The following is a 16,298-nucleotide window of genomic DNA, read 5'->3' on the forward strand; positions in this document are numbered from 1 at the left end:
TTTACTACTAACTTACTAACTTACTACCTGCCTGTGAAGACAAACAAAAAATTAAAAAAAATAATTTTCCGGCCTCTTCACCAAACATGCACTTTCTTTGGAGAAACTCTGCCCCCTAGTGGTAAACATGTACATTTGTTAATAATTTTAAAAAACGGATGAAAATTGTTTTTTTGTTTGTTTTGTTTTGTTTTTTATGGTCTCTCATGATGCTGGACATATATATAGAAAATTAAGCTTCAAATTGTGCTTATTTATTCAAACTAATTAAAAGACCACTGGGAACACTTTAAAAATGAACCAAAAATTAATCAGGGTGGGACTTTTAAAATGTGTCTTTTTAAGATCCTTGTTCTAGCTTCAACATCACCTTCAGCAGAGTATAATTCAAATTCAACTGACTGTTATTGCACCAAATATCCCCCTTTCAGAGAAGACAACGTATACTTTCTTATAACATCTTTTTTTTAAGTCTTTGTTTATGTCTTGTATTGTAGCATAAGTCGATATTTGTTTTGAAAAACTATCTAAAATATCCCCTGAATAGATCATGGGTCTGCATCCTGAGGCTCTGGAGCCACATGTGGCTCTTTTAACTCTACATTGTGGCTCCCTGGCTGAAGAAAAGGAAATGATCGTAGCGTCGGTTTTAATTTAGTATGTTAGATTTATATGTTTATGGCTAAAATACTCCAAAGATAAAATTTGTAAAGTTTTTGTTTTACTATCACTGTTTATATTAATAAATCAAGATTCCCTCCAAAAATGTCAAAACCCAAACAAAATATTGCTAAAAGCTTTTATTTTCTTAAAGCTAAGTTTATTTTCTCTGTATAGTTTCATGTTTTTACTCATGCCTAAAAAGCTAAACTTTAATTTCAATATGAATCATTAAATTAAGTAGCATAAATACAATTAGGGTTTAATTTTTCTCTTTTTTTTCATTTTAATTTCTAATTATCTATTATTATTTCTTATTTTTTCTACATTTTTCTAAAGGGTTAAAAAAAAAGACTTTGAGGCTCTTATTGCGTTTCAGCCAATGACAACAGACCTCTAGAAAAAGTGATGTTGCTCTTCAGACTTGACATTTGTTACGTATTTAACCCAAACTACACATTTTTTCAGAATAATGGTAAAAAATGATTATAATATATTCCAATCTCCAAAAATAGAAATGTAAAATTCTGTCATTTCTTTTTCTTCCTGAACCAAAAAACACATTAAAAAAAACAAATATTGCTTGTTGAATTTTAACTTTTGGTTTCATTTTTCATTAGATCAGCTTCTCATGTAGAACAGTCATTAAAACCAATGAAAATTAGTTATATTAAAACCTTTTTAGTATATTCACCACCATAAGAATCATATATTGGCACTAATTTATAATTAAATAAGAAAATAAGCTATGAAATCAAATATATATGATATGTATTACAAAATGTCATCTGCATATAACATAAAAAATATTATAATAACATTTATTAATAATTGTATTGTCTGTAAATGTTATTTTTTATTTGAAAAAGTGGAAAACCTTCCTACTCATACATCCAAATTTATATTTTAGTGTAGAAAACAATATATTTTTATTTTAAATTAACCCTAGAATTTTTATGAAGACAAGTTTCATGTAGATTCTAACTAAAAAACTTTATTAAACAATCCATCCATCAGCATTCATCAACATTTTCCTCATAGTTTAAGTCCGTCCAGGACAAACATGACATTTGAATAGAGACGTTGTCGTGTTTTTGCACTTTTCCTGTTATTCTCGTCTGGGAATTTTCATGAGTGTGAGAGGGAATAGACTAGAGTCTATATTTGGCTTCTGCTCAATACTTATAGGGTCCAGGACCGGGGGGGAGTAAAAAAAAAAAAAAAAAAAAATCTTTAGATGGACACGGATAAACACCCACCCACTGAGAGAAGAGAACATTCCTCTGAGTAACTACAGTCTATAAACATGATCATGAATACACAGATAAATGCAGATTGGATTAATTATTATATATTAAAAGTAATCATTTTTACAGGTTTTATTTTACTAAAAAAATGAATAAATAAATGCTGCAGCCTACGCATGTACAAATGATCTTAAACAATATAGTTATAGTAATAGTACGAAGCAAAAAGAAGAACATCATAACATAATCTAATTAAATTTAATGGATTATTTTTTTAATAAAGTGTTTAAATATTTAAGGACACATAACGTTTTCTTTCTGTATCAACAGAATGGACCTAAATTGATTAAAATATTTTGATTTACAAACTCTAAAGTTCAACTTAATAACGACCCAGTGAGTTAAATATCTTTATTTGCATTCAAGTTTGCATTTCCATGTGTCATTATACATGAACACTGAAGGAAGTTTCTCCCTCAGTGAGTTACTTTTTCTTATATTCAACTCAATTTAATTCAATTCAGTTCAATCAAATCAAATCAAATCAAGAAAAAACACAAACGTAAAAAACAAAACAAAATCCAATTAAATTAAAACAGAACAAAATAAAACACATAAACACAAATCTAAACCCAAAATACAATACAAAACAAAATAAAAACTTCATCAAATTAAAGCAAAAACCTAAACTAACTAAAATGCATCAAATTAAAACACGACACTAAACAAAGTACAAAAATTATTAGATCAAATCCAAGCAAACCAAGAAATATCAACACACAAATAACTGAACAAAAATGAAATCAAACCAAAAGAAAACATAAAAACAAACAAAACACAAAAAATAAGCCAAAGAAATAAACTAAACAATAAAAAAAACATGTAAAATCAAACCAAATACAAAAATAAAAAACAAACCAAAACAGAATGAAGCACACAAAATCAAAGCACAAACACATACACAAAAAACAAAAAATTTAATTAAATTGAATAAAACCAAACAAGAAATTAAATAAAATCAAAACAAAATAAAACACCCACAGTCAAAACAAAACACAAAACAAAGCAAACCAAAGTTTAAATTAAGTCAAATCAACACAAAAAACTAAACTACATTGAATCAAGATAAAATACAAAAATCAAACCAAACAAATAAAAACAAAGCAAAAAAACCTTAATATTAAAACAAAAAACAAAATAACAATAAATAAAGTCAAACCAAACATAATTAAATGAAATCAAACCAAAGCTAATCACACAAAGTTATAACAAAACCCAAAATACTAAACAAATAAAAACAAAATCAATCAAATTAAATAAAAACAAAAAACCAAACACGTCAAATCAAAACAAAGCAAAATAAAAATACAAAAAAAACAACACATTTTGTATTAAAAAAGAATTATTCACAACAGCAATTTACATTTGGGGTTTTATTATTAATAAATATTTGGTGTGCAGTATTACAAATTTAATTATTATATATTTGACAAAATAAAAGCACATCATAGTCCAAAACTAATTAAATAAATATATTTGTAGAAGACCATAAATCAAGTTATTTTATTTAGTAGTAAAGCTCCACCATTAATAACGTTAAAGACTTTAAATGTTACAAAAATAAACATTGCATTAATTTTTTCATCTCAAACATTTATCATTTCCCTCCTTCTAAACTAAAATTAATCGTCAAACTGCAGCAGATCAAGACACAAAAACCGTTATCCTTTCATCTCTGTGGCCATATTACTCTCCTAATTGCAATAAAAGAATGCACATGTCTGTCACACACCCAGCCAGACTCCTAACGAGGTCTGTCTCTGATAATGGAGGTAATCAGTGCAGCCTATCTGGCCTCGGCCCCTGATGGCATGCTGCCCGCCTCGTTTGGAGTTTATTTATACTTGGCTGATCTATCAGCACTGGCTCTATGTTTGGCCAGTCTCCCAGTTTAAAAATAGAAATAATTAGGACAGGGTGGAAAAGGAGGAAAAGTGAAAACGTGTCTGAATGTGCATACTCTCGGAGCTCAATCCCCCACCCCATCCTCCGCCAATCTCGCCATCCGAGCCGCTGCTCTGTTTTGTTTTGTGGAGACAGAGGCGAAGAGGAGGGTGGAGAGGGTTGTGTGTGGTCTGGATTGGGTCTGCTGGTGAAGTGAGGCGAAGATAGCATCTCTGATGTTTATCTGTGAGCCCGTCTTCCAGTTAGAGAAGCTACCAAAACAAAAAATAATTAGTAATTCTTTTCAATAGAGTGTTTGAAATCGAGTGTAACTGATAAAAACATTTCATTTGATTCATTTAATGACATTTTCATGGACCCACTCCAACAAAAATCCCGTTTTAGGATGATGGATGACAACTATGAACAAAATTAAGCATTTCTTAAGTATTTCTTTATTCAAATTGGTGTGAATTTGGAAAACAGAGAAAAAAAAATGTTAAAAAAGTGTATTTATAATCCCACTGTTTTAGTGTTTTAGCACCAAAATGGCTTCATATGTATATCAGACAGCAGTGGATGCAGTTTATTTTTCTCAGCACTAGACTCCAGCATTTATCACCTCCTTCAATCCCTTCACACCGTTTGCCTTTTGTCAGCTTGAAATATTTTGAAATAGATTTACAAAATGTTTAACAATGTGTTTAACAAGTTTGTGTGCAATGACGCAAGCAGCCAAATGATTATTAGTTGCATGAACAATGACTATACTGCCTGTACAAGCATAGTTCATTTTGACACACATGATAAAAAGGCAATTAAATAACAAAAGCAAGTCAAAAGTGCTCATTTGCAGATGTTGGAACTTAATTGCTTTATTTCCAAAAGCATTCGCCATTAGACAGAATGTACAGGAAACTGCCACTCGGTTGTGAAAAAATTACAAAATGCTGTGGAGGTTCCTGTACACTGTGAGAGCCCCCGCCTGACAGATTTTTTTAATGCTATGTACCACAAAAAAAAAAAAAAAATTGGAGGTTAATAGGCACAACCAGAATTAAGGCACACTGGATAATAAGAAAGATTTTTTGAAGTGTGCTTTATGGTTAAAAAAATATGGTAAGGGTCACTTAATTAGCTCAGATTTTAAATTTTGCTAGTTCAATTAAAAAATGTTTGGCTAAGATGCAACACTAAGGGACAGTTAAGGGAAAGTTAAAAAAAAGGTATCCAGTTATAAAGTTAGTATCTGGTGCGCACCAGATACTAACTGGTGCACATCAGATACTAACACTAGCTGGTGCACACCAGACACTAACACTACCTGGTGCAAACCAGACACTAACACTACCTGGTGCAAACCAGACACTAACACTAACCGGTGCACATAAGACACTAACACTAACCGGTGCACACCAGATACTAACACTAACTGGTGCGCACCAGATACTAACACTAACTGGGGCGCACCAGATACTAACACTAACTGGGGCGCACCATATACTAACACTACCTGGTACGCACCAGATACTAACACTACCTGGTGCGCACCAGATACTAACCATAACTGGTGCACACCAGATACCAACACTAACTGGTGCGCACCAGATAACTTTAACTGGTGGGCACCAGATACCAACACTACCTAGTGCGCACCAGTTACTAACACTACCTGTTGCGCACCAAATACTAACACTTCCTGGCACGCACCAGATACTAACACTACCTGGTTCGCACCAGATACTAACGCTACCTGGTGCGCACCAGATACTAACACTACCTGGTGCGCACCAGATACTAACCATAACTGGTGCGCACCAGATACTAACCATAACTTGTGCGCACCAGGTAATAACGCTACCTGTTGCGCACTAGATAATAACACTACCTGTTGCGCACCAGATAATAACACTAACTGGTGGGCACCAGATAATAATACATAATAAATAAGTTTTATTTTGTTTAATTACACCTGACATTACACCACTTGCTTTTACATTTAAGACATAGGGTGTGTTCTATTTTAAAAGGAAGTTTGTCAAAATGTATAAACTCTTTCATATAAAAAACCTATTTTTATTTTTTTATGCCATAAAGCAATAATTCATTTTAGTTCATTGTAACAGTAATATAAAAAAATTTCAGTGTTAAAAGTTTTAAATACTTTTCTGAAGAGTTAAACAGTACTTGGATTATCTGTATCAGTCATTTTGATTCAAACATCAATCATATTCAAGATGACATCTATTTCAAGTCCCATCCCTCTGTAGGAAAGACTTGATTTTGATCTAAATGCTATCGTCCAATCAAAACGTTGATCACAGCATGAGTATAGGATCTTTTATCTGCATGTATTTTTGAATGTTATTTCAAAAATATGTTATGATTGCATAGGGAAAAAAGAGCATAAACAGAAGGCTTATCGAGCTCCCATCTGTCCTGCTGGAGCCTGTATGTACGCGTGTCCTGTCAGCACATAGGAGTGGATATAGGCGTTAAACAAATCCTGACAGAACCGGACAGCGCGGCGACAGCTTTAATTGGCTCGTCTGATGCCAGTCCCACATGCACACGCCGTTGACCTAAACAGCCCCACAATAAAAACCCACCCCTTGATGCCTGCCTTCAAATAGCCGTCCACTGGCACAGTCACTGCCAAAACCACAGAGGGCAGAAACCAAGAGGAGCTATGGTAAGATCCAGATCCAGCTTTGGTTGGAGGCTATTGATCATTAGATGAAAAGAAGTCTTCTCTTCTCCCCGCAGATGCATTATTCCAGAGGCGTGCTGTCCTTACTGGCTCTTTACTTCTCGCTGGAGGAAACATCTGCAGCTGTTTTGCCCTTCAAAATAAAACGGGTAAGTCTCCACCAGGCTTTTGTCATCATCTGTTTAGTCAGGAGGAGTCTATAGATGATCCACTTTGTGTGATCAGGAGGTCAACTGGCTGGACCAAGAGGTCACTCCCCACCTATCGCATCACGCCGACATGGGTAGCCTTTCCGTGGGGGACGGGGATGCGGACGGCCGGGCCCTCTTATCAGAGAGCGTCATGACTCCACCGGAATCCGTCCAGAGACAGAACATCCACCACCACAAACCAAGTGAAAAGAGGTGGGCTGATTACAAACAGTTGCCATAGCAACATATAAAAATGTCAATTAATGTGGAAACTCAGAATTGAAAATTAAAATGAATTTTTGCCAAAAATATATTCAGAAATTAAAAGGAATCACAATCAATGTGTAGAATACAATACTCATAACTTTTTTTTTTTGCTGAGGTTGCTAAAAATGTGGCATTTTCTGTTTTTTTTCTTCTATCTGTGCAGGAGGAAACTGGCTCCTCTGGATTCAATCGGACGCTTTCAGATGAAAAGTCTCCGAAATCGAAATGCAGCCTAAATCCATTTCCTTTCAGTCATGTTTTGAATGCATTTACTCCCAAGAAGAAAAATTAGTAAATATGTCATTACTACTGCATGTACAATATGGGAAAAGTTTAAACTTCTTTTTAGTTTTGAAGATCTAAATTGACTCATGTAGATGGAAAAACAGAAGCTATTTGTGTCAGAAAATATAAAAAGTCATGCTATTAATTAATTTTTTGTATTTATTGTTCAATTTCTGTTTGTGTGGAAATTCATGTCAACTGCCTCCCTCTTGTGGCCAAACAGGAGTATTACACCTCAAGGGGAAAAATCACAAATGACACTATTATGCTTTTTTTTGTTTGTAAAAATAAAAGAGATATAACTTTTGTGGTTCCAAAGGATTTTATTTTTCAAGCTACAATTAAAGAAAACAATATCTGACTGCAGAAAATATAGAATTTGCTTGGGTATTCTCTCTTCACTTTCACATATGTACAGATGTTAAAGAAAACAAAGGATATGTACACAGAACTCGTACAGGGGAGTGCAACCGCTACGGAAAACTTGCGAGGATTCTCCCACAAAACGAACAAAAAGGGGAACAAAAAAATGGTAGAAAGCAAAGAAACGCCACAACCTACGTAGCCTCAACGTTTTTTGTTTTTCTGTACATTACAGCCGAACTCTTTGTCCTTCCCGGGATGATCCCGCGCTTCTACGAAAGCTCGGAAATTTACAAGAAAACGTTTTTTTTTATACAACGAACCTTGGCGCTAAAAATGAAAACAAAAAACACTGCGAACAGTCTGTTTTAACAGCAACCTTTTGTATAAAATGACTTGACACGCGAAAACATCTGGCGACCTTTCAAAATAAATGCTCGTGGTAAATATTAATAAATCAAACAATAAAAAATAAAATGAATGCAGCCAGGTAGAGATTTGCATCAACTGTAGCTCCAATTAGACCCCTTATATGAAGCAGAATTTGTTTTTATTTTTTTTAATCAAAGTGCACTGCTTAAAACTAAGCTACACCAATGCAGGAATTTAATCTCTTATTTTGGGAGAGAACTTTACAACATCAGTGGAGCCCACTGACAAACTTTAAAGAATCACAAAAAAAAGAAGAATTATTATAATTATAATATTAACAACACGAGCTGCCCATCAAGCCGTAGTCTGAAGAAAACAGGATGTCCACCTTCCAGAGTCAATCTTACATTGATTTGAGGTTAAGAAATGGCTATCAAACCGAGAACGGTGTCAAGTCAAGTTGATGAAATGTTTTTTTTCCTTTTTGTATTTGCACATCGTTAGTGCAATAGATTACAAATCAGAACAAAAGATTTAACTGTATTAAAAAGGACTCAAACCCCTCCTGGATCTCCTCTAGAGCTTCACAGTAAGAAAACAAACATTTTAAAACAAAATGTCAGGGATAAATAAAATGATGGTTGCGATTGTCAAAGTAAATTTGTCGACCGACTGGTGATGCGATAATTCAGGCTGTTTTGGCTGTAGGCATCAGAGTTTAGTACGTGTCAAGAGGACAGGGTGGAGGAGGGGGGGGTCAAAGACAAAAACAAAAACAGGAGTTCTTTACGTCTCCGAATGTTCTTCATCTTTATGTGTCTTTTTTGTGTCCCGACCGCCGCGAGTCTCTGCACTTTTGGCAGTAGAAGATGTCGGGGACGTTTGACTTTTTGATCTTGGCGCACGACAAGTGCACCCAAATGCCGCACTGGTTGCACTCGATCATCGGCCGGCCGGCGAACGGCTTCCCGCAGTAACACGTGATCAAGTCCCACGAGTCGTCGCCTGTTGGGAAACGGGAAGAAGGTGAGATAGAGGCAACAGTCGGACGGGTCGTTTTAGTGAGGGGCGACGCCGATGCTCACCTGATTCTACCATGATGTCTTCGTCTGCGATCCACGTTTCGCCCTCGCTGGAGCTCATCTCCGCCTCCCGGGTGGATTCGTCCGCCTGCATCTTCCCCAACCCCGGCGTGGTGGAGGCGGAGCCCTCGTGCGTGGCGAACTCCTCCCGGACGGCGCGTACCTCCGAGTGCGTATTCCTCTCCTCAGAGTCCGTCTCGCTCTGCGCCGCCGAGCTTTTCAGCTTCTTGGCTTTCGGCTGCTTGGAGGAGTTTTTGCTGCGCTTGATGCGGGCCCTTTTCTCGCTCTCGCTGCTGCCGCTGTCCGCCGCCGTCATGGCGGAGCCCAGCGACAGCTTCTTCAGCTTTTTGTCCTTCTTGCGCTCCGCCTTGGCGCTGACCTGGCTCTCGTACAGAGAGTCCTTGAGGCGCATCTTGTCCAGCAGGGTGCTGTCAGAGTGCATGCGGCGGATATTTTTGCCCTTGTTCGCCCGAGCTTTGCGCACAAATGTGTGGATGGTGTGAATGTCGGAGGTGCCGTCTCCCCAGGTGTTGCTCATGGAACTGCTGCCTCCGACGCCCCCATCTGCTGACAGTCCTGAACTGTGGGCGGAGCTGGAGGAAGTTGGGGACCAGGAACTTTCCTACAGGCAGAAAAAAACAATTTATCAATTTGTTTATGGCAGTAAATTATTACTGCAAATATTTACCAATACAAGTATCACTTTTTGATGGTTGTTTTGCTCCTTTGCAATAGTCACACATAACTTAACGTCATTAGGTAAATCAAAAACAAGATTGTTGTCTTATAAATTTAAATTACATTTAAAGTCTCAATCTGATTCTCTTTTTTTAAATCTATTTATTAAGCTTTTGTAGGGAATTTTTAACTATAATGTTGCAGTTTTAGCCAAAATTAAACAACCTGTGATGTTTTCTTGCACGTCTGATTGCCTCCCTATTCCCTGACTACTAAAAAATGATAAAACAAATCCATCTTTAAAAAAAAAAAGCAAACATGCAGAATTTATTTTCTTAAATAAAAAAACTAATAAATATTAACATTTTATGATAAATATTTATGAATCCACTTTGTTCTGATGATGAAAACTTGGATGGTTTACAAAAATAATACTCAAAATACACCTTTTCCACGTGAAAAATAATCCAAACGCAATGCATTGTGGTCTATATTCGCCAATTTATTCAGCATTGATACATGGTGTTTTTTTGCAAAGACTTATGGGAAATTTATAGGCGCATCAACATGGTGGATGAACAACCCTAGCTTCTGCAGAGCGGCAGGAGTTCATTAAAAAATTTGCTTCCGAGTTGTGGGCGGGGCTGTTGGCACAGAGTAAGCCTGTCCCTACTTCCCATCATCCATCTGGTTACATGCTTTCTCTAGCTTACAGCCCCTCACACCCCCATAAATAAATAAATAAAAAAACAAAGACATTCGTGGATCTATTTATCTACAAGAAGATGCATCCGATTAGGGCGGAGCAATAAGCTCGTGGCTCCGCCCATTGTATTTTTTCCCATCACAAATATGATCTTTTCAGACAGTATTGTTTCGTCTACTCCTGATTCACATTGATTTGAATAAAAGAAAACTCTCTTCAAGCTTAATTTACTTTAAATAAGTCCTTCATCGTCAAATAAATGAGACAATAACATACTAAAAACACAATTTTCATCAGAGTAGGAGTGAGTTTTTCATTAAAGCTTACCTCTTTTGGGCTTGGGATGTAGCCAGCATAAGCAAGGACAAAGCTGCAGAACTTGTTAAAGTCCTCCACTGTTCTCTTTTTCTTCTCCGGGGGCTAAAGAAAGCATAAAGCTTTGTTAGAGGAAGTAAAGCTAAGCTACACGAGCATGGACAAGTAACCCAAACTAATACCACAAAAAAACCAAAATACTCACCAGAGGTTCTGTCTTGCATGTCAATAGAGAATCTGGTGGAGTAAACAGAGGGGAGAAAACAGCACCAAATTAGTCACAAAGTATTGTTCTGTAAAGCTTAAATGTTTGTCAAACACATTCATGAAAAACTGATACTCAAGTTCGAGTGATAAGAAGCTAGGAGGGCTAATGCTAGCTTCCCAACACAAGTCCATGTCGTTTTATTTCTTTATTTTTAGAGGATAATTTGCGCTAATTACCTTATTTGTCTACACTGGCGTTCGCTAAATTCCATAAAATTGTACATTTGCCGATGCAGGTGCAGCAAAATAGGATGTGTTAACATCGGCTAATGCTAGCTTCCTTCGAACACCAAAAGAAAGGGGGGAATGCAACAAATGTGAAGCTAAATGCATTTATAAGTCTTATTTGTCAACTATAAACAAGTGCGTCGAAGTTGGTTAACACTAAAATTGTTTTATTCTTAATTTAAGAGTTAGCTGACATTTAAAGGCGACGCTAGCCATAATTTAAGCAGCTTGCAGTAGCAACGTTAAATTTGAGCTGAGCTAGGTAATCATAATCGGACTATGTAATTTAAAGTGTTGCGACGCTAGTAGTCGACAGTAATTATTGACGGAGGAGAGTTGATGTTACAACCGATCATTCAGTAAACTGATTCATCGTGTGGGCTCTGAAATGGAAGTGGGAGCCCCAGGTTATGAGGAGCGGCTAGCTCCGTATTAGCGAGGTGATGCTAACATTTCATCGGGCGTGTCGGATTCGTCAGCTACGATGTTTGGACCACAACCAAATTGATGATTTTGTGCCACTCTGGTTGGAATTTTTGGTTTAATAGTGATCAAATAGGTGGGTTTTGACCAAATGTCGACTAAATTAAACATAATTTACTTGGAAATGTTAGCAAGGTGATTCGGCGCGTAAGCTAAAAAAAGGTAAGCTAGCTTGAACGCGGTTGTAACGTTAGATTACCCAGTTAAACAATATAAGCTAACGATAATAGTGCATAAAGATGCAGCAAAACTGATAAATAACGTCAATCGGTGGCTAACCGTGCCATCATTGAAGCATGCGCAACAAAACGTAACAGGAGCGTTAGTCACAACTTACATTAGACCAGCTTGCGAAAGCCCGCAAAACGAGAATCGATGCCATCAAGCAGCAACTGTTAACTAATTTGACATAGAGTTATTAAGTAGACATACCTTGGTGATCAGACATTATGTCGAGCATTGTCGCCTCACCGCCAAGGCCTCGGTTGAAGAAACAGAAGCAGCCTGTAAGCTAGCCAGAGAGCGCGGCCGTCGCTGGGAATGCTTCCCGGCGTGGCTGCACCGTATTGCCGGGTAACTTCAGCAACAAATCGCCCAACGTGCAGCAGACTAAGCAGAGTCTTCGTCACAGAAAATAATCCAAAACGGCGCCGTCGTTGTGTTGCCTTGGCGAGGATTCGTAAAGACGATCACCGATGACGGATCAGAGCAAATCACTCTTTAGTTCGACAAAATAGCAATTTTATCAAGCCCCCCTTTTTTCCTTTGGGCATTTCTTTCAAAAACCATCGGAAGAAAACCGAATATCGACGACCACTGATGGCGGATCCATAGCGAAAACTTAAACCGTAGTAATTGTTTCCAAGTCTTTCCTGAAGGTACACAAACGACCTGAGTTTGAGCTTTATTAAGCACGGTCTTCGTGCGCGGCAGAAACCTCTTCGGGGGCTGATGGTAGATTGGATCACCGAGCAGGACGTAGCGGGAGGGATCCTTTGCTGTGATTGGCTGACTATGTTCGGTTTAGTTAGCCGATTGGTGTATAGTATTAACGTAGGCGGGGCTTTTCAACCAGAGCTGATCCAATCTAACGTCAACCTTCTCAAACTGCCATAAACTATTTTACTGTTGCGTTCTGGGAAATGTAGTAAATTCACTTGGCATTCACACTCAGATAAAATGAGTGTGATCGTTTACAACTACATTTCCCAGAAGGAATTGAAGGTAAAGCTGCGGAAGTGAAAAATGAGGCGTTCTTTTATCCCAACATGCTAGGGACTTGAAACTTGTAGGACTTTTATTGTTTTAAAAATTATTATTATTTATTAGCGACTTTATATAAAACCTTTTTAATAAGTCTTTTCTCGTTGTTTTTGTTAGTTTTGTTTTTTTTTTCCATTGCCGAAGCGTAGTTTCATCATGTTGTCCGAGCTATTACAAGGCACCGACATTGGAGGTTTTCTGCTAATACAAGGTAAAGAGGAATGTTTATGGAAGTAAAATGTACTTTTAAACAACAACATACCACAAATAAGATCCATATTGACATGACAAACACTCCTAAACAGATTCATGTACTTACTGTGGCCGTGATCTCCTAAAGAGCTTCATTGAGGCTGCCTTAAACAGGTGTCTTAAGAAATTACTACTTTTATATAACTTTGAAACGTATTTAATCTGTTTGTTAAAGTTATAATGATCTAAAAATACATTTATTTATCATTTTGACACCAGGGAGGAGGTTATACACGTAGTTGGATTTGATGTGAGTGAAGGAGAACTGAAAGATGGGCTGAAATCATCAGTTTTTCAGAGGTGAGAATCATTTCTGTAAATATAAATTGTTTTATTTGTTTATCTAAAGTGAACTTTAATTGTGATGACATCATTTCAGGTTGCACTTTCACAACGCCTTTGCAGACCCTCTTGGGTGGACGGATAATTCACCTTTTACAGTCCACCAGTTCAGCTCATCTGGACTTACAGAGCTGTTAAATCAAACAGCACAGTCCAAACCAGCCACATTAGTGATTGACTCTCTTTCGTGGATTTTGAGGCATGTGAGTCCAACTGCTGTCTGCCACACACTACAGCAACTCAAGAAAGGTGATTATACGTTTTTTTTTTTATTTCATTCCAAGCTTCATAGTGAAAAATTAATAAATCTCGCTTTATTTTATGCTTAATTTATATTTATAGTTATTTTATTTTATTCTGTTGAATTATTTTTTTCTTGTTATCATTAGGGGGAGCTGTAAGGACTATTATAGGCTTGCTACATGAAGACATGCATTCCAGGGGCATTGTGGGAAGCGTCTGCCGCTTGGCGACTTCGGTCATTACTGTGGCTCCTAGGACAAAGGCAGACGAAGGGCTAGCAAAAATCACTAGACGCTCGAAATCGGGGAAGGTTGTGCAAGATGTAAGTCGCATTTACACTGCACTTTTTGGTTTTTATGGTGTTTTTAACATGTCCTTGTGGGATTTTTCTGATGATGTGGGACATATATAAAAAAATGATGCTAAAAATTGGATTTTTTAGTAAATTTATGTTTTTGTTTTCCTTGTCTGAGCTGGCATTTGGCTCAAAACTGGACAGCTGGATAGATGTAATATTGCTCGCTATTTTTGTTGCACCTGTAATACTAGGTGGGGGTGTTAGGGGCTGTAAAATAGTGGTAGAGTGTGTAAACAGAAGGATGACGGGAAGGGAGGCAGGCTTACTCCACGGCAACAGACCTTCCTACATTTCAGAAGTGAATTTCTATTTGCTTTTTTGCTGAAACTATGTCTAGAAAGTAACACAAGTTTTTAGATTTTGGCTAAAACAATATAATCATAATTAAAAAGAATAGATAAAAACATAAAAACTTAAATGTTTTGTTTGCTTTTCTGCACCATGATAGATTTTATATTATTACTTTTCTTTTTGCAACTGCAGGAACAGATATTCAGCATCAGAAAAGATCTTACAGTCACTGTCCTGAGCAAACCCACCAACTTTGGACGCAAACAGAGCAACACAGAGGAACAGGTGCATTTTATTACATACTTTTTTATGAGTAGAGTCAAGGTAGGAGGATAGAACAGAGCCAAAATGTTCTTATTTGTTTTTTAAAAGGTGGATCCAACAGCTAACCTGACCTTCAATCTTCGACTGACTGATGCAGAACGTGAAGCCAAGGAGAAGCTTGCACTGCCTTTTGTTTTCAGCACAGAGAAGTACGACCTTTACATCCTTTTACATTTTTTATTTAAAATGTATTTTTTTATTCAAATCCTGACTATTACATATTCTTTTAAACACCTTAAGAGTTTCATAATTTTGTTTAGCACAAATTGAAAATAAAATAAATTCTGATTCTCATGTATTGAAGTGACATGAAGTTATAACACTTTCACCTCATTTCTTAATTTTCTGGATGTGTTTTCTTTGTTTTGTTAAATCACCAATTTAACTAAATGTTTATAAAGCTTTTTTTTAATGTTTATGTTGACCCACGTGTTTATTGAGGCTCTTAAAGTACCATACTTGTCAAATCTTCTGTAGATGTATTGGAATTATATTTTTGTACTTTTGTGCAGGAAAACAGCTCTGCTTCACTCCGGCCCAGGATCAGGAAAAATTCTGTACGAGCCGGACGCAAACGACGACTACGACCAGGAGGATCCTGATGATGATCTTGATGTTTGAGTTTACAGAAAATAAAACTCTAAGATATCAGTGTTTTACATCGTTAATGCTTACTATGATTATAACGGAGGGGATCAATGTTCTATAAAAAGTATTTCAATGGTTTGATTGGCTTACTGTATGAGATATTTTGTCTGAAGATTGTAATGCCTTAAAGCTCCCAACAAATAGTCATCTTAAAATGACAACAAAAAAACACATAAAAAGTGTTTTTAAATTATTATTATTTTTTTTATCCATGCAAATTGAGTCATCCTAAAATAATTTTGGACAAAGAATTACACACATTTTTTTAAGTTTTTTCAAAATTCTTTATTGGTAGGTTTTGTTATTATTATTCTTTTAATGTAGTCAGTCGTATCTTGAAGCCCCAACAAATAAACCTCTTGAAATAGAAAAAAAGAAAATATTTTGGAAAAAAAAAAATTTTTCATTTTCAAAATTCCCCAAAGATAGATTTTAATTATTATTATTTTGTCTAAAGCTAGTTATACCTTAAAGCATCCAAACAAACCAGGTAATTTTGAAGCATCAAAAAGAAAACTATAATAAAAAAAAGAAAACATGCTTTAAATTAAGTTTTTCATTGATAAGTTTGCTTATATTTATATATTTTTGTCTAAAGCTAGTCATATCTTTTAGCGTCCAATAAATCTAGACCTCTTAAAATAGCAAAAAGGGAAATGTATTTTTTATATAGGATTTTTAATAATAATTGTAGCAAATTGTATATTTTATTCTTAGTGATATTTTTATAAAGGTTTTTGACTAAAGCTAGTCATATATTGAAGCTCCCAACAAATTGA

At 36.1% G+C, this 16,298-nt stretch overlaps 2 protein-coding genes across 3 annotated transcripts; one reads left to right on the forward strand and one right to left on the reverse strand.

Annotated features, from left to right (window-relative positions):
• Positions 1–7,607: 7,607 nt before the first annotated feature.
• phf23b (PHD finger protein 23b) lies at positions 7,608–12,738 on the reverse strand. The gene is made up of 5 exons (XM_024288074.2): positions 12,231–12,738; positions 11,026–11,057; positions 10,833–10,925; positions 9,125–9,743; positions 7,608–9,044 (listed from the first exon to the last, which is right to left on the reverse strand). The coding sequence occupies exons 1-5, from the start codon at positions 12,256–12,258 to the stop codon at positions 8,851–8,853; spliced, it is 966 nt and encodes a 321-aa protein (XP_024143842.1). The 5' UTR covers positions 12,259–12,738; the 3' UTR covers positions 7,608–8,850.
• Positions 12,739–13,045: 307 nt separating this feature from the next.
• Positions 13,046–16,040, forward strand: elp5 (elongator acetyltransferase complex subunit 5). 2 transcript variants are annotated; one of them, XM_036216580.1, is made up of 9 exons: positions 13,046–13,272; positions 13,367–13,427; positions 13,533–13,613; positions 13,693–13,904; positions 14,045–14,220; positions 14,740–14,832; positions 14,920–15,020; positions 15,384–15,518; positions 15,686–16,040. In XM_036216580.1, the coding sequence occupies exons 1-8, from the start codon at positions 13,218–13,220 to the stop codon at positions 15,490–15,492; spliced, it is 888 nt and encodes a 295-aa protein (XP_036072473.1). In that variant the 5' UTR covers positions 13,046–13,217; the 3' UTR covers positions 15,493–15,518; positions 15,686–16,040. The 2 variants fall into 2 exon arrangements, with proteins under 2 accessions (XP_036072473.1, XP_024143843.1); XM_024288075.2 differs by lacking the exon at positions 15,686–16,040 and having other exon boundaries at positions 15,384–15,523.
• Positions 16,041–16,298: the final 258 nt, after the last annotated feature.

The sequence above is a fragment of the Oryzias melastigma genome, linkage group LG18 (genome assembly GCF_002922805.2).
Source record: "Oryzias melastigma strain HK-1 linkage group LG18, ASM292280v2, whole genome shotgun sequence".
NCBI lineage: Eukaryota > Metazoa > Chordata > Actinopteri > Beloniformes > Adrianichthyidae > Oryzias > Oryzias melastigma.

What these genes read in the sequence shown, in the direction of transcription:
- phf23b (XM_024288074.2), bottom strand. Translation starts at nt 12,258, where the DNA reads ATGCTCGACATAATGTCTGATCACCAAG. An exon ending in CATGCAAGACAGAACCTCTG is followed by an intron (nt 10,926 to 11,025) that starts GTGAGTATTTTG and finishes TGCTTTCTTTAG; the next exon opens with CCCCCGGAGAAGAAAAAGAG. An exon ending in ACATCCCAAGCCCAAAAGAG is followed by an intron (nt 9,744 to 10,832) that starts GTAAGCTTTAAT and finishes TTCTGCCTGTAG; the next exon opens with GAAAGTTCCTGGTCCCCAAC.
- elp5 (XM_036216580.1), top strand. Translation starts at nt 13,218, where the DNA reads ATGTTGTCCGAGCTATTACAAGGCACCGACATTGGAGGTTTTCTGCTA. An exon ending in ATTGAGGCTGCCTTAAACAG is followed by an intron (nt 13,428 to 13,532) that starts GTGTCTTAAGAA and finishes TTTTGACACCAG; the next exon opens with GGAGGAGGTTATACACGTAG. An exon ending in TTTGTTTTCAGCACAGAGAA is followed by an intron (nt 15,021 to 15,383) that starts GTACGACCTTTA and finishes ACTTTTGTGCAG; the next exon opens with GAAAACAGCTCTGCTTCACT.